At 56.6% G+C, this 24,902-nt stretch overlaps 1 protein-coding gene across 1 annotated transcript; it reads right to left on the bottom strand.

The window, feature by feature from the left end:
• Window positions 1-10,522: 10,522 nt before the first annotated feature.
• FAM240C (family with sequence similarity 240 member C) lies at window positions 10,523-23,041 on the bottom strand. Its single transcript, XM_068543654.1, is given in 4 exon segments — window positions 10,523-10,557; window positions 10,560-10,636; window positions 13,279-13,427; window positions 22,994-23,041. Coding segments are annotated over 3 exon segments (258 nt in total). The 5' UTR covers window positions 13,425-13,427; window positions 22,994-23,041.
• Between the last annotated feature and the right edge of the window lie 1,861 nt (window positions 23,042-24,902).

Below are 24,902 nucleotides of genomic sequence, written 5' to 3'. Positions count from 1 at the left end.
TGCTCGGTGCAGAAGGGCAGAGGGGCAGAGGGTGGCCCTGGCTGAGTCCCTGAGGGTCAGGAGACGCTGCGACTCCTGGGCTTCTGGCGTGTGGAGTCCCGGGAGGGGAGGCCCCGCTGCCCCAGCGCCGACTCTGCGTGTGGGATGGGCCGCCGGGTCAGGGGGCCACCAGGTGGATCCCTCGGCCCACGTTGTCCGATTTCCTGTTTTCAGGCTGGTGGGCGGGGCGGAGGTGCACACCTGAAATCATCTGAAATCATCCCCCTGGCTTGGTGTGTCCCTGGGGCAGCAGGCAGAGCCACTGCCGGGTCTCCGTCCTCTTCAGGCTGCCTGACCCTGGGATGCACGGTTCTCACCTCTGGGCACAAGGAGGGAGGCTTCCACTCCTGAAGGGCCGCTGCTTGGTGGGGGACCCTGACCACCTCTGGGCTCACCCGAGGGTGTGGGGGTCTGCAGGGGAGGCTGGGCCGCGACTCTGGGCCTTGGGTGGGAATGGCCAGAACCTCTCCCCACCTGGCCCTGGACTCTGAGGGTCGATGCCCTCTTTCCTGCTTCCCGGGTTCCGCCCTGGACCCCAGTCCTACCCTCCTCTCTCCCCGGGAATCACTCACAGTGGCTGCCAAAACTTCCCGGGGTGTGGGCGGCCCAAGGCACTTTATTTCTGCTAATTTTTATTTAGATTTGAAAGGAGCCTGGTCCAGCCAAAACACAATGCCGCTTAACCAAGGGAAGCTGTTTCATGTTCTTTATTGAGCTGCGTTTGAAACACAGCCACTTAGTGAAGAGGCAGAAGTCACTCTGGGTCAGACAGGAAGACGCTTCTCCCAGCCCTGCATCTGCCCCTCCAGCGGTCGCTGGGCCACCTCACCTTTTAATTCCTCTGTTGGTCTTTTGGCTGTGCCTTGCTGTATTACTTTTTTGGTAGTTATTCCAGGGGTTACAATATGCATCCTTAACTATCACAGTCTGTTGCCACTTCGCAAAAACCTAAGAGCCTAGCAACAGTGTAATTCCATTAACCCCATCCTTGTGCTGTCGTTGTCGTGTGTGTAACTTCTACACCATAAACTCGGCAACACGAGGCAGCTCTTACTTTAAGAAACTAAGTGTATATATGTCTATATGTCAATCCTAAAAAAAAAATAGATCAGTGAAAAACAAACAAACAAAAAAAGAAATTAAGTGTCACAGGTTGGGTTGTCTGGGAAGCAGATGCTGGGAAGGAGTTTGGGGGGGCACGTTTTATTGGAGACACACCTGGAAAGGGAAGAGAGGTGGTGGGATTGGGTGGGGAGCGTCGGGTCCGCCTTGGAACGGCACCACCTTACTCCAAAGCCACGAATTCTTCAGGCAGTTTTTTCTCTGCCCATCTGCTCCCTCCCTTTCCCCTTTGGGGCTCGTGTATATTCCCCCAGGCTGTACCCAGGGGGGTTAGGGCGTTGCTCTTTTATTTTCTTGTTTTCTCTTTGCTGGTGGGATAACTCCTATTCCTCTGCCTTCTGGCTCACTTGCCTTTTTTCTGCAGTTAAGCCCGTCAGTGAAGTTTTTGTTTCAGACGTGGCGCTGTTTCCTTGGCGACCCGTCCTGGGGTCCTGACGCTGCTGATGGCGGCTAGGTTTGGGGCCCGAGAATCGACTTCCTTCCTTCAGGCCTTGAGTTTTGCCCTGACTGGTGAGGAGGCTGGTCTGCTGCTTGTCGGGTCCATTTTAGTTCCATTTTCGTCCCCTTGTGGTTCTCGTTCGTGCCCGGTGCTGCGGCTCCCGGGAGTGTCTGCAGCCCTGGACGCTGGTGCTGGTCTCAGTGAAGTCACGGCTCCTCTGGGCTCCACCTCCCAGGGGAGGGGCAGCAGCCCCAGGCAGAGGGCCGGCGACGGGGCAGTGGCTCACGGTCCGCTCTGCCTGCTGCTCTGTATTTGTCCAGTTTTACAGCCATGGTGGCAGCAGGGCAAGTCGGCCCCAGTCAGTCTGCCAAGGCGAGAGGTGTAAGTTTCCTGCCAACCTAGCAACCCAAGGGCACCCAGGTCAGCGACAGGGCAGAGTGAACACGCCTGCCCAAAGCGTTGGACGGTCACAGCGGCAGCTCTCAGGGTGCTGATGGCAGAGTCAGACTTGGAATTGATGTAACCTTGGCAGAAGTGGCGTCTGCTGGGGGCACAGGGCTGGGTCTGCCCCTCCCGTGAGGACAAGGTCTTCCAGTGGGCGTGCTGCCCACTTAGGGCTGCTTACGGAGCCCCTGGGGGGAGGCACGCAGACCACCCTCGGTGGGTGCCCTCTGACAGCACCCTCGGCCTCGGGAGACCCTGCGTCGGCTCAGCGCCTTTCATGGGGGCCTCTCTGGCGATGCCCCGCTTTCTTAGGCATCGTTCTGAGCGTGTCTTTCGAAGCTGCAGCCATGAGCTGCCCGGCCTGGGTGCTGGGCAGGAAATCATGCACCTGGGCTTCAAAGGATTTGAGAAGATCAGGGCTGCAGGTGGGGGCACTCGGGGCGTTCATGCAGGGCTGCGGCGGGGGGTGAATCGCATGGGCTGTTGTTGGGTGGCTAGACCCTCGGAGAGGGCGATAAACCCACACACGGGGAGATAAGAGGAGTCAAGCCTTCCCAGGTGGCCGTCCACCCAGTGACCACTGGCGGTCTTGACCCAGGGCCACTGTCCCCTGGCCCGGCCACTCCGTGCTCTGCCTTCTCATCCACAGATGGGGCTGTCCCGGGCGGGAGCTCCTACGCTCAGCGGCTCCCTTGAGGTCCTTCCCAGGTGGCACCCCTACCAGCGCGTGAACTAGAAGTTGGGTCCTCTCACCTGAATGGGGATTAACCCAAGAAAGATCCTGGCGGGGAGGGCAGGTCTCTGTTCTGGGGCCTGCAATGCAAACAGGGAGGTGCGCCATGGCTTTGCACAGACACCCTCACGCCTGGCTTTCGGAGCCCCAAGCCCTGTGTTGTCACTTCATCCTGATAAAGTTCAAGCTTCCGTGTTCTTCCACATCACCTGTCCTCAGGTCTCACGGCGAATGGCTCTGTTGGATCTCTGGGGGCGTTGGGGGGCGGGTAGGTCCTCGGGGCCGGAGCGGAAGCGTCTGCATGGGGCGGTGAGGGGTCCCCTGAGCTTGTGCTGCGAAGGGGGTTGGGCTGAACCTGAGCGGCGGGTGCGCCGGAGGCTTGGCCACCCGCCCGGAGGGTCTCTGTGCAGAGCTGGGAAAGCGGCCCGTTGTATTTTCTCCCCTCTGTGCGCAAGAATAACTGCTTTTGTTTACGATTTTCTGAAACGTGTTTCTAAGTCGATTACCCCTGAAGGGTGAGCGGCGCCCGTGCGTGGCCCGCAGATGCACCTCCAGGGAGAGATGCATCCAGGGGCCGGAATCAGGCCAGCGCCACCTCCTCCCCCCACGTCCTCGGCTCCCAGACCTGCTCAGAAGACCTTCTAGGTGGGCGACCCCCTCCCCCCACCGCCCCCGGGCACCATCCCCCGCCCGCACGACTGAAATTCTCTCCTGGTCTTCTCCACCCCATGTGATGTAACCAGTTTCCCCACCTGAGGGGGTCCAGGCGAAGCGCACTAGTTAGTACGATGTAGTTTCTGTAACAAATCATCACAAACTTACTGGCTTAAAACAGCTCAAATTAATTTTCTTACAGCCCTGGAGTGGGACTCACGTTGCACAGTGCAGAGGGGGTCCCATGGGGCTAAAATCAAGGTGTCCTCAGGGCCGGTTCCTTCTGGAGCTCCAGGGAGAATCTGCCTTTTCCAGGTCCCGGAGGCCACTGTGTCCCTCTCCCGTGGACCCTCTAATCTCTGATTCTGACCTTCTTGCCTCCCTCCTTTTTTTCCGGCTTCATTGAGAAATAATTGACACATAACATTGTGTAAGTTTACGGTGGTGAATTGATACGTGTATATGTTGCGAAATGATTCCACAATAAGGTTAGCTAACACCTCCATCACCTCACATGGGTACCATGTTTTTTTGTTTGTTTGTTTGTGGTGATAACATTTAAGATCTACTCTCTTAGCCACTTTCACGGATACAGAACAGTCCTGTTAGCCAGAGGCACCAGGCTGTGCGTTAGATCCCAGAGCTTGTTAACCTTAGAACTAGAAGTTTGTACCCCTTGACCAATATTTCCTCATTTCCCCCTCCCCACCGTCCCTGGTAACCACCATTCTGCTCTCTGTTTCTACCATGTTTTCCCTCTATTCCACACGTAAGTGAGATCATATGTTATTTGTCTTTCTCTGTCAGGCTTATCTCACTTAGTGTAGTGTCCTCAAGGTCACATATGGCAGGATTTCCTTCTCATGGCTGAATAATTGTATGTATATATGTATACCGCATCTTCTATATCCATTCATCTGTCTACAGACACTTCGATTATTTCCATTATTGTAAATAATACTGCAATGAACACAGGGTGCGGACATCCCTCTGAGATAGTGAGCTGCTTCCCTTTTATAAGGACCCATGTGATGACATTGGTCCATCTGGATAACCCAGGATAATCCCCCATCTCAAGACCCCTAATTTAACTACATCTGAGAAGTCGCTTTGTATGAAGGTCGCATACGCACAGGTTCTGGGGATTTGGACGTGGATATCGGGGGGAACGTTGTCCTGCCGACAACAGCACGAATCAGATGGCCCCGAACAGTTCGCAGCTCACAAAACACTGCACTCTGCACAAAGTCTCTGTCTTCCCCAGGTTGAGAAAAGTCTATTTATAGCCGTTGGTTTGGTTCTAGGCTGGGTTTATGTTCATCATGCTCACACCGGCCTTCTCTCCGGCAGCCGATGAGGGACGCAGTGACCACTGGTCTGCACCCCCAGCCCCGTCAAGCACTGCTCCCTGGGTGGGGCCAGTGCACGGCTGCCCCTCCCCCGTCGTCCCTCTCAGACTGCCGCCCTGGCCTGGACCTCGCCCTCTGCACGAGTGTAAGGCCCGGCCCCTTGCTCGCCTGGATACGTCTGCAGAGCCCCTCGGGGACTGGCCACGGCCCCATGTCTCCCCTGCACAGTCCTGTCGACCTCCCGTCTTCCAGGGCCCCCTGGCGGCAGCCTGCACCCTGCTGTGATGGGGCCCCTGTCTGCCCCTGGGATCCCACAGCCCAGGCCCCTGGGACTGGCAGTGAGGACCCACCCCTCATGGCATTTCCATCCCAGGACCAGGGGACCCCACAAGTGCTTGCCATGGGCTGGGGTCCAGGAAGTGAGTGCTGGCGGGCGCAGACCAGGCGAGGGAGGGACAGTAGGGCTGGTGGATGATGTGGGGACAGTGATGGCTGGAGAGGGACAGAACGAGGCCAGATGAGGCACCGTCAGTCAAAGGCCGCATGTGAAGCCGGGAGGATCCTCCCCTCCCCCATCCTGAGCCCAAGGACCATTCAGCGGTCCCAGGTGCACCTGCCCAGGTCAGGGTCCGACTGGGAGGAGAGGGACAGTGGATCCCGGTGGGCAACGCGTGAGACCGGGGACCTGAGATCCCTGGGTGGCATAAGCACCCCTGCCCCCATCAGGGCCCAGCACTCGCCCTCCCTGGGGGCAACGCGTCCCTTCAGATGGGAGGAGCCCCCCCCCCCCACCGGTCAGCAGCAGAGATGGGGTGCACCTGCTCTTTCACTGTAAACCTTTTCTATTGGGATGAAATTCACATGTAATAAAGTGCACGATCCAAGGGTCAGCTCCATGCGCCATGAGGATTGTGTGTCATGTAACCTCCACCCGAACGAGATCTGGAGCACCTCCACCCCCACTCGGTCCCTGAGCTGTTCGGAGATGATCCCCTGCCCGGAGGGGACCGGGGTCCCGCTTTCACCATGACTCTCTCTGCCCCTTCTGGGATGTCACCTGCAGGATGGGCACGTTTTTATCACACCCCAACCCCCTTTCACAACACGTGCCACATTGGTGCACGTATCAGCAGTTTGTTACTTTTTATTCCTATTATTTTACTATTGAATGTACCACAATTGGTTTATTCATTTTCTGTTCCGGGGCAGCTGCGGTACACACAAGCTTAGGACCTTTTGTTGTTTCAGAAAGCAAGGGAACTTTCAAGATGAGTGGAAAATCATTTGAAAAGGTCCCACTGGTCAAATCTGTGACAATTCAAGCACCGAAGGTGATGCTCCGAGTTGACTGACTGCATCCAGTCGATGTAAATCCACGAATCCAGGGTCATACTCAATAGGAAGCCTGGGAAGTAGATCCACGGTCATACTCAATAGGAAGCCTGGGAAGTAGATCCACGGTCATACTCAATAGGAAGCCTGGGAAGTAGATCCACGGTCATACTCAATAGGAAGCCTGGGAAGTAGATCCAGGGTCATACTCAATAGGAAGCCTGGGAAGTAGATCCAGGGTCATACTCAATAGGAAGCCTGGGAAGTAGATCCACGGTCATACTCAATAGGAAGCCTGGGAAATAGATCCACGGTCATACTCAATAGGAAGCCTGGGAAGTAGATCCACGGTCATACTCAATAGGAAGCCTGGGAAGTAGATCCAGGGTCATACTCAATAGGAAGCCTGGGAAGTAGATCCAGGGTCATACTCAATAGGAAGCCTGGGAAGTAGATCCACGGTCATACTCAATAGGAAGCCTGGGAAATAGATCCAAGGTCGACATTAAGCCAACTTTTCATTTTGAATATTGGTGGCAAAGGGAAAATGAAACATTATCCTGCTTTCTGCACTCATGAGAGGCAGTCTAACCAAACCACTCCAGTCACAAGAAGAACCCACTTGAAAAAGGGATGTTGTCTAATGAACATAAAAGTGGTGACAGATGAGCAAGTCCCCCTTGTCAGCTTTCTAGGCTTATCTGGCGTCAGCGGGGGGGGGTGGGAGGTGGGGACGTGTGTCTCTCGGACGCAGACTCAGACTCAGTCTCACACAGAGGGCGCCCAGGTGCCGGTCTTTGGGAGGGAGGTGATGAAGCTCTGGTGTTTAGCTCGAACCCCTTGAGCCCTTGGAGCGAATTTCCATCTTTAAGAGGATAGAGAAGCAGACAAATGACACCGCGAGGAAGGGGCCCCTCAGGACGGGGTGGGGGGGACGGTCCCAGGATGCTGGTCTCCCCCCGGAAGTAGAGTCACCTGTTCGATGCGAGTCTTGTTCACACAAACCTGCTGTCACAGGAATTTGGGGGTAACTGGGCACATTCGAAAAAGGACTCAGCATTAACTGGTGTTAAGGAATCTTTATACCTTTTTGTTGAGCATAGTAACTTAATTTTGGCTAGGCTGAGAAATGCTCTTGTTCTTAAAAGATGTGTGCTGAAGGAAAAAGAAATGGTACACAGCCAGCCACCTCTAAGGATGACTGACTTCCTCGTTTAATTAGCCCTGTTCTTGGTTTGGCAGGTCCCAGCATCGCTGCTCTGCAGGGAGGACCCTCCTCCAGGGAGCCTCCGCGGGTGCCGCCCACGGGGTCTCGAATTCAGAGGCCAGCCCCGCGTGGGCGGCTTTCCTTCCCACCATGACAGCCCCTCAGTCCCTTGTCTGCAGTGCCCAGGTCCAAATAGCTCTGAAAAGTAGAAGCTTTCTTTGTAGCTCACTTGTCAGCCAGACCCTCTCATATCACACTGAGAGGAAACTTCCCTGTTTTCCCGGCAGAAACATTAAGATGCTTGACCACAGGTGTCAGGAATTTCTGGGCTGTGGGCTGTGGTTCCGGCCAGAACTGGGACCGAGTCCCACGCAGGCTGAGCAAGGGGCTCATGGATGAGGAAGAGCACAGCAAGCCGGGGGGGCCCGGGCAGCCCTACGAGGCTCTGCCGGACCGTCACCTAGCTGCCCGACCCCGGCTCGGTTCTGGAGGGTGAGCCGCTGTGGACTCAGGGTTACGGTTACTCTTCAGAGCGCGCGGCTCTGTTCAGCCTTGCTGAGCTCGGCAAAACGTGGTGTGAGTTACGGAAGCCCTTCCGTGATACAGCAGGAAAAAACCCAACTAGCCACCGGGCGTTACCCTGCTGTGTTAGGATGAACGTCAGACCTGAGCAGCGATGCTGTTTTGGGGAAGAGCTGATGGGCACAGTGGACGGACCCCAGGTGCCCCGTGGAGGCCCGAGAGCGGCAGGTGCCCGCACAGACCCGCTGGGAGCAGGTGTCTGTGCCCAACCTGAGGACGGGAGTGCCCCGGGCTCGGGGGTGCCCCTCACATCAGGCAGCCCGGGTGACCCCACACCCTCCGCCATCACGGCCCTGCCCTCAGTTACTCCCGATGCCGGGAAAGGGCAAAGGCTTGTGGAGAGAAGAGAAAGGCCCTCTTCGCTCTCTTCTCCAGGCTGCGTGGCTGGGGCCCCATCCCCCCTTCTCTGTGTCTCAGATTCTCCTCCAGAAGAGGAACGAGTGGATATTCTGTTGGAATTCAGCCCCTAACCATGCTCTGCACACGTGGAAAATTACAAAAGAGCCAGGTGTGCGGAGGGCTCGGTCCTGAGCCCTCACGTGGGCCCCTGGGGCTGGGGTCCTGCCCGCCCTCGCTGCAGCGCCCTCTCCCTCCCCTCTCCCTCACCGAGTGCCTTCTGACCTCAGAGTCTAGCTTGGCTTCGCCTGAGGCTAAGATCAACGATAAAGAGAGAAGATGCAGTTGGTGAAGAGCCTTGTCTCCATGCCATTTTGGCTTTTGCCACGAAGGGAAATTCACTGGGTCACTGAAGAGTGACCACAGCGTGACAGGCAGTGAGGACAGAGACTGTGCACGGCCTCACAGCTAGGGCTGCTGCACCAACACGCCCGTCCACCGCAAACGGTCCAGGCCTCTGTTTATCAGTGTTGACAGCACGGAGCTCTAAGCACATCATAGATGAAATTACCTTCCAGCAGCCTGGGGCTTTGTGAGTCTTAGTGACGGACTTCTATTCTCCAACTATTTTTAGGGCAATTAATCACCACGTTCCCAGCATGTTTATCAATGGAAACTCCTGAGTCATGAGCAATGACAGACAGCCCGCGAGGTGACCCAAGGAACATGTGTTTGCAAGTTGGTGTCGTAAGGGACCTTTGCTAGGTTCTCTCCACTGGGTCACTTGGGGAGCTAAACATCCACGCTTTGTGTCAGGTTCCAGGCCTTTCCTGCTGGATTTTCGCTTGCCTGTCCAGTCTGTGTGGTCAGCTCTGGAAATGCCCTACAAGGCATCTGTGTTCAGCGCAGGATGTCACGTGGATGTCACAGGATGTCACGTGGCCATTGGTGTCACGTTTTTTCTCTGGTTAAGTCTCTGGAGAGGCTCCCAAAACTGGTGAAGTCATGCTCCTTCCCCTCTGCTCGCCAACTGGACCAGAGGGTCAGAACAAAACAGAATCCAAACCCAGTTGTTACCGAGTCCGAGCTTGTACTGCTGGCCGCACGACAGGCCAATAAATTGAGAGACCAGGTGCTGGGGCAGGGAATAGGGACTTTATTAGGAAAGCCGGCAGACCAAGAAGATGGTGGATGCATGTCCCAGAGAACCGTCTCACCCAAGTCAGAAGGGGAGGGGTGTGGCTGGTTGCTGCAGACTTCTTGGTGTAGACTCTTTTGTTCCTGCAGCTGCCCATGTAGGTCAGGTCCCGATGTTCCTGTAAACCTCCAACAAGACAAGTGGTATTCTCTGTCCTGCAAATTTTTCTCTTTATATGAATGAAAAGTGTTGTACCCTTACAGGTCAGAGCCTTGAGAATGGGCTACCTTGTATATTTCAGGTTATAGGCAACATTCTTTTAGTGATTAACTTGTAGCAAAAGCAATAAGATACAAAAGTTAAAGAAACAGACCCAATATGGAGTCAGATTTGTCCTTCCCTGTTACTCAGTCTGGAGAGATGACGTGAGCTAGACCCCAGCCCCATACCGGCAGTCCTGCACCGCCAACGAGGGGCCGCAGTGGCCACCGCCGGGCGCACACAGGCAGGCTGGCGGAGTGGGGTCAGGCACCGGCTGGTGTCTGGGCCTCATCAGGAGATGAGACAGACCAGGTCCTCCTGCTGCGGCCCGGCCTCTGCTGCATGCTTGGCCCTCCTGCCCGTTTGGGGTGGTCACAGCCCCCGCTGGGGGGCTGGGGGGGACACGACTGAGCCTGAAGCACCGAATCCCAGCTCGAACGGCCTCTGTGGACTCAGGAGATTTGTGCCTCCAAACCCGAGTGAAATTTCTGGCTGAGGACGAGACTGCTTAGCTTCCTGAGATGTTCCGGGTAATGAGTAAAGTGTGTAAAGGAATTCTGGGAAAGCACATGCTTTGCACACCTTCACATCAGGCAGTATCCTGAGGCTGAGCTTTTGCACACATTTTGATCAAAGGTGAATGAAACTGTGTTTGAATTTGCACGAGTCCCTGCAGCCCAGCGGCTTCTCTCTGTGGCTTGTTGTAAGTTAGTAGCGTCACTGTCGCTTTTAATATGTGTACATATTACAAAGAAAAATGCGCACAAAACATCCACTTATCTTAGATTTTATTGGGTGCTTGCATCACGCTAGAGACGCAAAACCGCAAAGCGGTTCTGCTGGCGCGGGGGCCACGGCAGGGCCGTCGGGGGAAGCAGGTCGGGCCTCAGGCTGCGGGCTGGTCGGGGGCGCCGGGCGGGGCGGGCCTGGGGGCGCCTCCTGGCGGCTCAGCATCGTCTGATTCCTCGTCTCCAGCTTCCGAGCCCACTCGCTGCGGAGCCTGGGGCGGGCGACCGTTTGGGCTCAGGGAGGACTGGGGTCAGCTGGGCCCGTCTGTGGGCACCTTGGCCGCGTGCGAGCTAAGCTGCCCCCTCCCTGCCGGCTGGTGCCCGCGCTTCAGGCCTTGCCTGCCACGGAGGGTCTCACTTGGGCTCCTCCCGGAAGGGAAAGCGGGGATCCAGCTGCGTCCTGAACTCGCACCTGGGGACGCGCCCGTGTCTGCAGGCACCTGTGCTCCCAGGGTCTGGATGCGCCCTCACGCTGGCCCCTCGGGCGGGACCTTCCTGGGAAGGTGGCCTGCTGCGGTGACCACAGCACAACACACGGGGTGCGCCCGGGCGGGAACAGCCTGGCCAAGGGGTCAGGCTCCCCCAGGCCCCACACCTGCCTGTGGGCCACGTGTGAGCGTGTGGTTTGGTTTGGAGGGAGGCAGGTTGGGGGGCGCCTGGCCGGACTGACCTCCAGGGCTGGCGGGCAGACTGGTAACGAGCGTCCCCGCAGACGCCTGTCCCAGTGCCCAGGGACCTAGGTGAGGAGGGCGCCTCCCAGCAGCCGGTGGAGAGGCTGGGACAGCCGGGCCCCGCGCCTTGGCCACGCTCCTGCCCTTTTCCAGGCTGTGGGTGGCCCTGGGGATGTGGCCCAGAGCTGCTGCCGGCCAGGAGTAAGGTGTGGGCTGGGGGGGTCCGAGGCCCCATAACAGCCACTTCTCTCCAGAGGGGCGAAGATGTCACCCCCTTCCCCAGTCCGGCCCCTAGCAGCCCAGGACCTCTGTGACTAACTGGGCCGGTGCTGACCCGTGGCCCACTCTTGGGACCTGCCCCCATGGGCCAAAGACCCAGAACATCCCAGGGCCTGATGACACATGAAAGACAGGGACAAGGCCGCGGAGACCCGGGAGGGAGCCTGGGGTGGGGAGGAGCAATTCGTGTGAGGGTTCTGTGCCAGGACCCCTGCCGCAGGAGGCCAGGTGGGCGCAGTGACCGGCTCTGGGGGCTGCACCGTGAGGAGAGGAGACGTCACGGCCCCCACACCTGTGCCGAGTGGCCGGAAGCCTTGGATGACGGGTGGGGGGCGGCCAGCCCGGCAGCCAGACCTCTGGCTGCTCACAAGGTCAGTGCAGGCCTGGTCTCGCCGCGGCCCCCAAGAATTCTCCTTTCCAGCCCAGCTCCCAGGGCGGCAGCTGCTGGTACTATCTGGGGACTAAGGCTGCGCCCACTTTGGAAGTTTCTGGCCATTCGGATCCTTGTCTAGGTGCAAACTCTGTGCTAATACGCCCTCTAAGCTGTCCACGAGCGGTTACTCCTGGGCCTGCTCGGGGTCGCCTGAGCTCAGGGAGACGCCCTCAGAACTCACAGGCCCCTGGAGTCCACCCAGTAAAGAAAGGGGTGGCTTTGAATCTGCAAGGCAAGCAAATGTGTGGGAAGGAGTAGGAGGGACACGTTGTTTTATCCTGAACTCAGTGGGAACAACTGTCAGAAAACAGACAAAGCCAGACTAACCCTGGGCAACAACTTCCTACAAGACCCTCAGGAGAGTGGGGATGAATGGATGGGGTGATGGAGAGATGGGGTGAGGAGGGATAAGGTGATGGAGGGGTGGGATGATGGAGGAATGGAGTGATGGAGGGAGGGGGTGATGGAGGGAGGGGGTGAAGGAGGGATGGGGTGATGGAGGGATGGGGTGATGGTGGGATGGGGAGATGGAGGGATGGGGAGAGGGAGGGATGGGGTGAAGGGGGGACGGGGTGATGGGGGGACGGGGTGAAGGAGGGACGGGGTGATGGAGGGACGGGGTGATGGAGGGATGGGGGAGGGAGGGATGGGGGTGATGGAGGGATGGGGGTGATGGAGGGATGGGGGTGAGGGAGGGATGGGGTGATGGAGGGATGGGGGAGGGAGGGATGGGGTGATGGAGGGATGGGGTGATGGTGGGATGGGGAGATGGAGGGATGGGGTGATGGAGGGATGGGGAGATGGAGGGATGGGGTGATGGAGGGATGGGGTGATGGGGGGATGGGGGAGGGAGGGATGGGGTGATGGAGGGATGGGGTGATGGAGGGATGGGGTGATGGTGGGATGGGGAGATGGAGGGATGGGGTGAAGGAGGGATGGGGGGATGGAGGGATGGGGGTGAGGGAGGGATAGGGTGATGGAGGGATGGGGGAGGGAGGGATGGGGTGATGGAGGGATGGGGTGATGGAGGGATGCGGTGATGGAGGGATGGGGAGATGGAGGGATGGGGTGACGGAGGGATGGGGGAGGGAGGGATGGGGTGATGGAGGGATGGAGTGATGGAGGGATGGGGGGATGGAGGGATGGGGTGAAGGAGGGATGGGGTGAAGGAGGGATGGGGTGAAGGAGGGATAGGGTGATGGAGGGATGGGGGAGGGAGGGATGGGGTGATGGAGGGATGGGGGAGGGAGGGATGGGGTGTCCTCTCTCCCACTAGTGATTCAATGATGTGACTCTGAAGCTGAGTTAATGTGGCTGGTGTTCAGGGTTTCGTACCCGTTTCTCCTGTGACACTGATCCGGGGGAAGGAAGCGGGAGGTGGTGGTGGGGTCTGTGGACGCCCGCGTCCTGAGGGCTGAGCAGCCCTGGTGCAGGTGTGTCTGTGCCCCCAGGTTGCTGGCTCTGCGCTCACCTGTCCAGGGCACTCCTGCGCATCCTCATGTCCTCGTTCTGCAGCTGTTTAGTGTGAAGCTCGATTTTTTTCTCCCAAAACATTTTTATCATCCCAGCATCATAGGATACCCTTCCCGGATTCTTCAAGGTGTAGCTTTTACTCATTTTCTGGGTAAAGGAGAATTACAGGACCTCAGTCACTTTGTGCTGTGTTGGTGCGAGAGCACATGAAACCAGCCTGTTAACAATAAAGAAGTTGGCTCGGCCCCAGACATTCCCCGGGCACCCTGTACACCTTTTTGGGGCGTTGGACTGTCAGCCCCTCATGGCCTGTCTAAGACCAGTGGCCCTGCCACCTTCTGGAACGGTTTCCTGTATTAGAGGAAGTAGCAGCTGATGGCAAATCCCATTTTGGGTCCTTGGATGTTTCACGCGGGTGCTCTTGGGTGAGGACGGCTGGCAGTTCATATGACTCCACATGGCAGGTGTCCCTTCCTGAGCCCCCCGAGCTGTCGCTGAACCGTGTCCTCCAAGTCCTAGGTGGGCGTCCCACCCCCAGGACTGCACAACGTGATTGAGGTAATTAAGGCTAGAAAAGGTCACTAGGGTGGCCCTGACCCAGTAGAGATGGGGTCCTTATAGGAAGAGGAGGTCAGGGCACAGACACGCACAGAGGGGCACCCCGTGAAGACCCGGGGAGGAGGCGGCTGTCCACATGGCAAGGAGCGAGGCCTCAGGGGACCCCGCTGCCCAGGCCTGGTTCTTGGAGTCCAGCCTCCAGGATGGAGACTTTCAATGTCTGTTGCTTCAGCCTGTGGTACCTTCCAGCACCTCAGTGCATAACCAGGTTTCCAGCTTCTGTAAGCTCAGGGCCCTAGTGTCTACCCTGCACACACGACCCCGACACGCCTTCTTCTGGACGTCCCAGTGCTGTGCCTGGGCTTCCTGCCTCCTGGGTGCCTTTCCAAACACACCCCAACCAATCCAGAGACTCCCTCTATGGCTGCCACACTCCGGGCCATGATCCACTTGCCCTCATCACCCAGGACCAGGTACCAGAAAGCCAGGGACAGCCCTGCACCCTGGGCCACTGGAATCACTCAGCTTGCCCTGCCTCACCTGGGCCTTCCCACGGAAATCACAGCCCCCTCTCTCCCTGCCCCTCAGCCGACCCTGCCACTCTCCGGGAGGCCCTGAAGGGTGGGGCGTGCCCCCTCCTCTGGGGACCATGAGTGACAAACTGTTCAACGGCAGTCACAGCCTGATCTGCTGGCCTGGCTGCACCCCACGTGTTCTATCAAGACCCCATGTTTCAGAACACACAGGTGGACACTGTTTCAAGAGAAGCCCGGTGGGAGATTCCAGGACCCCAGTGGACCCCTGAAACCAGCCGAGATCATTGGAAAGGCACCTCGGCTTAATTAGAAATCGAGATCAAGGTAAGTTTCTGGGGACAGAATGAGCTTTTGTTTTTCATCTAGAGTTGGCTGCTGTTAAAACCTCAGGCCGTGCGCTGAAGGGCCAACCAGGCTGCTCCCTGCTGGCAGAGGTGGAGCGGGGGTGGGGGGGGGCAGCGGGGGGGGCAGCGGGGGGGCCGCGGGGAGGCGGAGCGGGGGGGCAGCGGGGGGCAGCGGGAGGGGGGGAAAACGGGGGGGTCCCAGCCCTCAGCCCCCACAGCGCCGGCTCCCCTGTTGCTCCACCTCTACGAGGCTGGTCCATGGCTTCTAGCGAAGAAGGGGCCCAGCGCCAGCCTGTCAACACACGCTGCATGTGTGTGCACGTGTGCACGCGTGCCTGTGTGCGTGGGCGTGAGTACTGGGGAGCAACTTCTGTGCTCTGGACACTGGTTGACCCTCAGGACAGAGGGCTGGCCATAGGGACAGCTGCTCACATCTGTGGCCAGAGCTGGACCCAGGCGCAGTGTGGGAGAAGGAGATGGTGTTGGTGCAGGAACCCGGGAGAAGAGAGGAAGAATGATGAGCCGCCTGCTTCGCAGTCTAAAAGCTTCTCGGGGAGGCCAGGCCTCCATGCTCAGGCGCAGGATGCTTACAAAAACTAAAGAAGAAACCAGAGCCTGGAGACCGGCAGCAGATCCCTTAAAACAACTTTAAATCTCCGAGGCTGCTGGCTTGTTGGGTCGGGGTTTACGCGGCTGCGTGACTAACCCCAAAGCGCCAAGCCTGCACCTGCTGTGGATTCTGAAGGAGAAACAAAAAAGACACTTGCAGGCATCAAGGGCGGAGGGTGGAGCTGGCAGGGAGGGTCTGGGCAGGAGGGCGGGGCAGGAGGGGAAACGGCTGGAAGGGCTGTCCTGTCCGAGCCGCGGGGCGGGCCGCCCCCTCTCCTGGTCACTGCCGTCCATGCCAGGAGCCCGTGGGATGGGACAGCCTGCCCTGCACCCATCTTTCAGGGCCATCGTTTATTTTGGTCCTCACCCTGGCACGTGGGGCTGGGCTGTCTTCACCATGTTCTCGCCAAGCAGGTGGCGACGGGCTGGATCTGGGAGCAAGTGCAGCCCAGCTGGAGACAGGGTCTACTGTGACAGTGAAATTGCAGAACGCCATGGGCGCGAGGGGAGACCCCTCTTCACTCTGTGTGACTCTGCGTGGCCCTCTGTCCCTCGTCCTGGAATGTAGCCCCTCCCCAGCCTCCAGGCATGAGCCCTACTCCGCCGTCATGTCCACACTCCGAGGACCCCAGCCTCTCCTGACCATCAGGCAGGGCCCCTCCTCTGGGTCCCATGGGCCTCGGTGTGTCTCCAGGGGACCACAGGCCCCCTGTGGCACCAGGATACACACGTGTATTTGCAGAGCAAATAAAGGAATGAGTGAACTCCGTGAAAGGAGGCTGTTAACAACTCCGAAATCAGCAGTGATGGGGAAGGAGCCAAGATGGTGGAGGAGACCCTGAGCTCACCTCCTCCTGCGAGCACATCCAGACTCTAACAACCACTCACAGGGCAGCTGTCAGCGAGAGTGACCAGAGGCTGGCAGCATCTCCCACAGCTGAGGGTATACGGAAGGAGCCGCCACCAGACAGGCGGGAGGGCTGGAGACACAGTATAGCCAAGACCCCCACCCTCGGGTCTGCAACCCACAAAGGGGAGGGATTTCACAAGCATAGAGGTTCTCCCCAAGGAGCAAGGGGTCTGAGCCCCACATGTAGCTCCCCAGCTTGGGGGTCCTGCACCAGGAAGATGAACCCCCAGAATGTCTGGCTTTGAAGGCCAGTGGGGCTTACTTTCAAGAGAGCCAGAGGGCTGTGGGTAATAGGCTCTGCTCTTAAAGGCAAAATCTCACACACTCCAAGACCCAGGGCAGAGGCAGTAATTTGAAGGAGCCTGGGTCAGACCCCTTGCTGATCTTGGAGAGCCTCCTGCCCCCCCAGGGGACACAGATGTTGACACCCCCTGGGGACACAGATGCTGCAGCAGCCAGGTTTGGAGGCTTGTTCTACCACATGGACACAGATGCTGGCAAGGACCATTTTGGTGTCCTCTCTCTAGCCTATCAGTGCCAGGGGCTTACCCAACATGAGCCGGTCAGCACCAGTCCTGGGACTGCCCCCCTCCTCCCCGGCTGAGCAGCCAGTTGCACAGGGACCCAGCCCTGACCACCAGCAAGTCCAGGGTCCAGCCCCACCCACCAGTGCCCCAGCATCAGCACTGGGGATTCCCCCAAGCCCCATACTCAGCTGCGGTAGGACCCATCTCCAAGTGCCCCAGGTTGCAGTCGGCCATGTGGGGACCTGGCCCTGGCCACCAGTGGGCTGGCAGTGGTCCCACGCCCCACCTGGGCCACACAGCTAGCTGCTCAGGAAGGCTACCCTGCCCTTCACTGGGCCCACAGAAGTCGGTGCCACCACAACAGAAGGGTTCACGCAGCCCACGTGGAGGTCACCCCTAGAGCACAGAGCTCTGGTGCCAGAGGGAAGTGCACTGCTGGGCCCCACGGAACATCTCCTACAGAAGGCCACTCATCCAAGACTGGGAAACGTAACCAAATATCCTAACACATAGAAACAAACACAGGGAATTAAGCAAAATGAGGAGACAGAGGACCTCAGGAAAAGAACTAAACAAAAGGTAATGATCATAAAGATGTTCACGGAACTCAGAAGAAGAATGAACACAGTGAGAATTCCAACAAAGAGTTAGACAATATAAAGAAGAACCAAACAGAGCTGAAGACTAGAATTGCTGGGGAAAAAAAACAACACTAGAAGGAATCAACTGTTGATTAGATCATACAGAGGACTGGATCTGTGGTCTGGAAGACAGAGTAGTGGAAATCATCTGAAATGAAGAGATGAGGATAGTTTAAGAGACTTCTGTGACAACATCAAGCGTACTAACATTTGCATGATAGGGGTCCCAGGATGAGAAAAGTGGGAACAAGGAGCAGATAACTTACTTGAAGAAATAATTGCTGAAAACTTCCCTAAGCTGGGCAAGAAAAAAGACATCCAGGTCCAGGAAGCATAGAGAGTCCTAAACGAGAACAACCTAAAGAGGTTCACATCGAGACATATTACAAGTAAAACGGCAAAACTAAAGATAAAGAGAGAATCTTAAAAGCAGCAAGAGAAAAGAGACTAGTTACCTACAAGGGAACCCCCATAAGACCATCAGCTGACTTTTCAGCAGAAACTTTGCAGGCCAGAAAGGAGTGGCAGTGTATATACTAAGTGATGAAAGGGAAAAAAACCTATAACCAAGGCAAAGCTATCTTTCAGATTTGAAGGGGAGAAAAAGAGTTTTACAGACAAACAAAAGGTTTTTACCTTTAGCACCACTAAACCAGCCTTTAGCACCACTAAACCAGCCTTACAGAAATGTTAAAGGGATTTCTCTAAGCAGAAAAGACCACAACTAGAACTTATAAAAATTATGAAAGAAAAAAATATCTCACTGGTAAAGGCAAACATACAGTAAAAGTAGCAGATCGGCAACGTATAAAGCTGGTAGGAAGGTTTAAAGACAAAATCATTAAAATCATCTACATCCACAATAAGTGGCTAAGGTGTAAAATATAACATCAACTAAACTAAATGTGTGTGTGGGATAAAAATGTAGGGTTGTTAAAATGCATTTGAGCTTAAGAGGTCATCAAATTAAATAATCACGTATTTATATAGGTTGTTATATATGAACCCCATGATAGCCACAAACTAAAAACCTGTAACAGATACACACACACACAAAAGAAAGGAATCCAAACATAACATTAAATAGTCATCAAATCACAGGGAAGGGAGCAAAAGAAGAAGAAAGAAACAAAAAAAGAACTACAAAACTATCAGAAAACAACTAATATAATGGCAATAAGCACATATCTATCAATAATTACTTTAAATGTCAATGAACTAAATGCTCCGTAAGACATAGAGTGGCTGAGTGGATGAAGAAATAAGACCCATATATGCTGCCTACTGAAGACTCACTTCTCATCTAAAGACACACACAGACTAAAAGTGAGGGGATGGAAAAAGGTATTCCATGCAAATGGAAATGAAAAGAAATCTGGGGTAGCAATACTTATATCAGACAAAATAGACTTTAAAACAAAAATTGTAACAAGAGACAAAGAAGTATATTACGTAATGATGAAGGGGTCAATCTAATAAGAAGTTATAACAATTGTAAATATGTATGTATGCACCCATCACAGGAGCACCTAAATACATAAAGTAATGTTAAACATAAAGGGAGAAATAGATAGTAACACAATAGTAGTAGAGGACTTTAACTAGCAACTTATATCAAAAGGATGGATCACCTAGACAGAAAGTCAGTAAGAAAATACTGGCCTTAAACGATGCATTAAACCAGACAGACTTAATAGACACATGTATATGTTTATATTTTATCCAAAAGCACCTTAATTCATTCTCTGAGGCCAGCATCACCCTGATACTAAAAAGAACAGACACCACAAAAAAGAAAATAACCCCAATATCCCCTCCACGGCCAATATCCCATCCACGGACGGTGAGGACCCCGACGGTGAACACCGTGTGTCCGCACGGCCAGCCTGCTCCACCTGCTTGGGGCCTCTCTCTCCAGATCACAGCCTGGCCTCAGTGGCTTCCCCTCTGGATGCTGGATGGTGCCGTGTGCTTGCTCACTGCGACCCGCTCCACGAGCTCCAGCCCCATGAGCTCGGACCCGGGCTCTCACGGGCTTCTGCACATTCACCTTTGGGGGAAGCAGAGCCCCCACCTGCCTGACCGCAGGGCCATCTTATCGGCCTGGTCATTTCTTCTCTTGCTGGAGACTCTCTTCCGGAAGCATACAGGGCACCCAGGACAGCACCAGAAGCACCTATAGCATCTGGGGCTGTGGTACATGGAAGGAAGGAAGGAAGGAGAAGGAAGGAAGGAAAAGGAAGGAAGGAAGGAGGGAAGGAGGGAGGGAGGAAGGCAGGAAGGAAGGAGGGAAGGAAGGAAGGAGGGAAGGAGGGAAGGAAGGCAGGAGGGAGGGAGGGAAGGAGGGAGGGAGGAAGGCAGGAAGGAAGGAAGGAAGGAAGGAGGGAAGGAGGGAGGGAGGAAGCCAGGAAGGAAGGAGGGAAGGAGGGAGGGAGGAAGGCAGGCAGGCAGGAAGGAAGGAAGGAGGGAAGGAGGGAGGGAGGGAGGAAGGAAGGAGGGAAGGAAGGAAGGAGGGAAGGAGGGAAGGAGGGAAGGAAGGAGGGAAGGAGGGAAGGAAAGAGGGAAGGAGGGAAGGAGGGAAGGAGGGAGGGAGGAAGGCAGGAAGGAAGGCAGGAAGGAAGGAGGGAAGGAAGGAAGGAGGGAAGGAGGGAAGGAAGGAAGGAGGGAAGGAGGGAGGGAGGAAGGCAGGAAGGAAGGCAGGAAGGAAGGAGGGAAGGAAGGAAGGAGGGAAGGAGGGAAGGAGAGAAGGAGGGAAGGAGGGAGGGAAGGAAGGAAGGAGGGAAGGAGGGAAGGAAGGCAGGAAGGAAGGCAGGAAGGAGGGAGGGAGGGAAGGAGGGAAGGAGGGAAGGAAGGCAGGAAGGGGGGAGGGAGGGAAGGAAGGAAGGAGGGAAGGAGGGAAGGAAGGCAGGAAGGAAGGAGGGAAGGAGGGAAGGAAGGAAGGAGGGAAGGAGGGAAGGAAGGAAGGAAGGAAGGAGGGAAGGAGGGAAGGAGGGAAGGAGGGAAGGAGGGAGGGAGGAAGGCAGGAAGGAAGGAGGGAAGGAAGGATGGAGGGAAGGAAGGAAGGAGGGAGGGAGGAAGTGTTGTGGCCACAGGGACAGCTGGTGAAGGTGTTCACAGCTCCGTCCGGCTCTGGGTGGCAGCTGGTGCTCAGCCCCTCCTGCGGCCAGAGAGCAGCGGGAGCCCCGGGGACCCTCCTCCTGAGTGGGGCAGACACATCCCTGACCCTGACCCTGACCCTGTGACCTTCGAGGTGAAGGCAGCAAAGGGGGTTCCCTGCTCTGCCCGGCTGCTGGCCCGAGTCCAGAGGAGCGGGTTTTGGTAGAGGAGCCCCTCCCCGGGGCCTCTGGGTTCCCCGCCTCCCGCCGGCGGCACAGGGCAGGCTTGTGGGGGGCCCTGCGGGCACATGCTGCCCAGCCCCACCTGAGAGGGCGCCAGGGCAGCGGGTGCTCAGCCGGGCCGCCCGCCTCAGCCTCGGGGGACCGGCCCCACCGTGCTCCCCACGGCTTCTTAGAAGCAGGTGGAGACTGGCGTCCGCCACACCTAATCAGGGTCAGGAGGAGGCTGTAGAATCTGGGAGATCTCAGCTAAGACGTTACACTAACTTGTCACGTTGTCCCCTGATGAGAGGAAGTGGGGGGCCTAAGAGGAGGTCCCCTGGGCTTTGGAGACTGACCCAGTGCTGGCCCCAGGCCTCCAAGGGGTGGAGGCCCATAAGGAAGGCAGGGGGCCCTGGGGGAGGGCAGGGTTCACTGGGAGAGGACAGGGGTCCCTGGGAGGGCAGGGGTCCCTGGGGGAGTGGGCAGGGGTCCCTGGGGTGGGCAGGGGTCCCTGGGGGAGGGCAAGGGTCCCTGGGGGGGCAAGTGTCCCTGGGGTGGGCAGGGGTCCTTGGGGGAGGGCAAGGGTCCCTGGGGGGGGCAGGGGTCCCTGGGGTGGGCAGGGGTCCCTGGGGGGGGCAAGGGTCCCTGGGGTGGGCAGGGGTCCCTGGAGGGGGCAGGCTTCCTTGGGGGGGGAAGGGTCCCTGGGGACCGGCTTGTGGGTTTGAGTTTCCTGCGCCCTGCTCAGCCCTCGGGAGCACTCTGGTCTCAGTGGAGCCGGCCTCACCTCTGGAACTGTGGCAGCTCCACCAGGGGTCCGTGGTGTCCTGTGTGGCCCGAGGAGCCTGTGACCCCTGGTTGCCCGGTAGGCGTGGTCTCTGGGCCTGCAGAGCTGATGGCACTGACCCTGAGCGCCGGCTCCCCAGTGCTGCCCCTGGCGGTGCCCCCAGCGGCCTCGCCTGACCGCCCAGGGGCGGCTCTCCCTCCGCCTGGGATACACCTGGCCGCGGGGGCGAGTGTGTCGGGTAGCGCTAAAACCTTCAGGTCGACTATTGGACAGAATACAGTAAAGTAAGGCTGACGGAAGCGCTCACTTTCAACCAGTTCTTCTGCACTCACCCGACGCAGAAATCAGGACCCCAGCAGCCCCTCGAGCCCAGAGCCTACAGCGAAGCGAGGCTGGTCTGACTGTAGCTCCCGTTCCTGCCCTGGGCCAGGCTGGCCCGCCAGCTGCCTGCCTGGTGCGGGTCTCCGCGGAGGCCGGCTGGGCTCCAGGGCGAGGCTGGAGGGGGAGCGGCGCCCCGCCCCGTGTGTGAGGCCCTCGGGCTCTGACCGCGGGTGACCCCGGTGCGCAGCTGCCCGAGCTCCGCGCTCCCCTGGGAACCTGGGCCGTGCGGTGGGGCTCAGGGAGCCGACACGGCGCTGGATCCCCTCAGATCCCGGGACAGCTCCCCCCGCCCCCCGTGATGCACCTCCCTGGTGGGCGGGCTCAGGACGGGAAGGTTCTGGAACCTGGCTCAGGCAGCCAAGAAGAGGGACTGGAACATCTTCAGGGAGCTCTGTGTGATGTCATATGGGTGTTGCTGCCGCCGTGGCCTCCAGCTCAGGGACGCAGGAGCGAGGCCAGGGCTGCGGAGGCCACTGGGGCCGGTTCTGAGGAGGCGGGAGGGCGACCGCTTTTCTGGGGGCCCCGTAGACCAGAGGACTTAGAAACGCGGCAGTTTATCCCCCGGGGCCGAATCCTCGCTGGCGGTGCTGCCGGTGAACTAAAAGAGTGAAAACGTGGGCGACTGTATGTGGGGCTGGGGTGCATCCACTCAAGGGTTTTGCCTCCGGGAGGGACCAGGGGTTGGCGCTGGACTCGTTCTGACCGAGGGAAAAGTTGACATTTTAAGGTGAGGTTGGCTGTTCTCCTTGCGGGGCTTCCCAGAGACACGGGGTATCAGAGCTTTTACTCTTGGGAAGACCAGCCCTGCAGTGCAGCCCTTCAAACCCTCACAGAGCAGAAACAACGGACAGACAGACAGACAGAGAGACGGACAAGGGGCACCAGAAAGCCAGCAGCGGACAGTGGAAACAGTCCAGCAGTCGGCCCCGGGGTGGGAGGAAGGGGGAGGGGGCCGGCAGCTCGGTCTCCATCCCGGGCTTTGTCACCAGAAGGCTGAATGGGAGAAGCTGCTAACAAAGTTAAATCCCCAGAAAACGCAAGTGTGCGGCCCTGACTCCCACATCCCACGGACGGCCCGCTGCCGGGGTCGCATCACCCAGGCTTACTCTGAGGTCTGTCCGGGCCGGTCGGCGCAGCTCCTTTAGGCAGGTGTCCTCCCGTGTCCCCAGCACGCCTGGACTGTGTCTGCCCGTGACTTTTATACGGGCTTGGTGACACAGTGCTTGGCATCCGGTCAGAGGCCGGAAAGACGAGCTGCCTTCAGTCTGGCGGCCCCTGGAGACACAATGGGCTCCCGCCGCAGGCCCTGGCAGGCACGCGTCCCTCGGCTCCCCGGCCAGAAACCGGAGGGCAGCCTGGGGAGTCTTCCCTGCTCGCTGGCTCCTGGCAAGATAGTGTTACCAAAATCACCGCCTTCTCTTCTGGATGGGCTGCTCCTGAGAAGCCTCGTAGGCTGAGGTTAAAAAAAAACAGCTGGCATCAAACCCCCTTTATCTTAAGATGTATGAGAGGAAGGCCTCCAAACAATACATGATTATGCTCATAGTAAGGCAGCCATATTGTAAATAGCGTTCTTTTAAAATTTTTCTTTTATACTGGAGTACAGTTGATTTACAATGCTGTGTTAGTTTCAGGTGTACAGCAAAGTGATTCAGGTATACGTATACATATATCCATTCTTTTTCAGACTCTTTTCCCATGTAGGTTATTACAGAGTATTGAGTAGAGTTCCCTGTGCTATATAGTAGGTCCTTGTTGGTTATCTAGTTTATATATAGTTTTGTGTATCTGTTAATCCCAAACTCCTAATTTATCACTTCCCCACTTCCCCCTTTGGTAACCACAGGTCTGTTCTCTGTGTCTGTGAGTCTGTTTCTCTTTTGTAAATAAGTTCATTCGTATCATTTTTTTAGATTCTACATATAAGTGATATTATATGATGTTTGTCTGACTTACTTCACTTAGTATGATCATCTCTAGGTCCATCCATGTTTCTGCAAATGGCATCATTTCATTCTTTTTGGATCCACCTCCTAGAGTAATGAAAATGAAACAAAAATAAACAAATGGGACCAATTAAACTTAAAAGCTTTTGCACAGCAAAGGAAACCATAAACTAAATGAAAACACCATCCACAGAATGGTAGAAAATATTTGCAAATGATGTGACTCACAAGGGATTAGTCTCCAAAATATACAAACAGCTCATGTGGCTCAATACCAAAAAACCAAACAACCCAATCAAAAAATGGGCGGAGGACCTAAATAGAAATTTCTCCAAAGAAGACGTACACATGGTCCACAGGCACATGAAAAGATGTTCAGCATCACTAATTATTAGAGAAGTGCAGATCAAAACTACAATGAGGGATCATCTCACATCAGTCAGAACGGCCATCATCAAAAAGTCTACAGATATCAAATGCTGGAGAGGGTGTAGAGAAAATGGGAACCTTCCTACACTGTTGGTGGGAATGTAAACTGTGGAGAACAGTATGGAGGTTCCTTAAAAAACTAAAAATAGAGCTGCCATATGATCCAGCAATCCCACTCTTGGGCGTACATCTGGAGAAAAACATAATTCGAAAAGAAACATGCAGCCCAATGTTCACAGCAGCACTATGTACATAGCCAGGACGTGGAAGCAACCTAGATATCCGTCCGCAGAGGCGTGGATAAAGAAGATGCGGCACATACATACAGTGGGCTATTACTCAGCCTCAAGTAACATTTTTCTTATTTCTTAGCTCATTGTGGGAATTTTATATTGAGTGTGGTCGTGTACATTGGCCCCAGGAGCCCTTCACCAGGGAAATAAGGTGCCTCCTGGGGTGGCCTTTGCAGGGCAGGAGGCAGGGAAGGGCGGGAGGGGGACCCCCCAGGTGGACACTGCAGTGACTGGGAGGGAGGTGGGACAAGAGTTCCTGGGCCGGGGCCGGGTCCAGATTTGGGCTCGTCTCCTGGCTCCTGGCTCCTGGGGGGAGGCGTGTGCCCCTCGCAGAGGAAAGGCCGGCA

The sequence above is a fragment of the Eschrichtius robustus genome, chromosome 5 (assembly GCF_028021215.1).
Source record: "Eschrichtius robustus isolate mEscRob2 chromosome 5, mEscRob2.pri, whole genome shotgun sequence".
NCBI classification, from domain to species: Eukaryota; Metazoa; Chordata; class Mammalia; order Artiodactyla; family Eschrichtiidae; genus Eschrichtius; species Eschrichtius robustus.
This window is presented reverse-complemented; position numbering and strand designations above follow the sequence as displayed.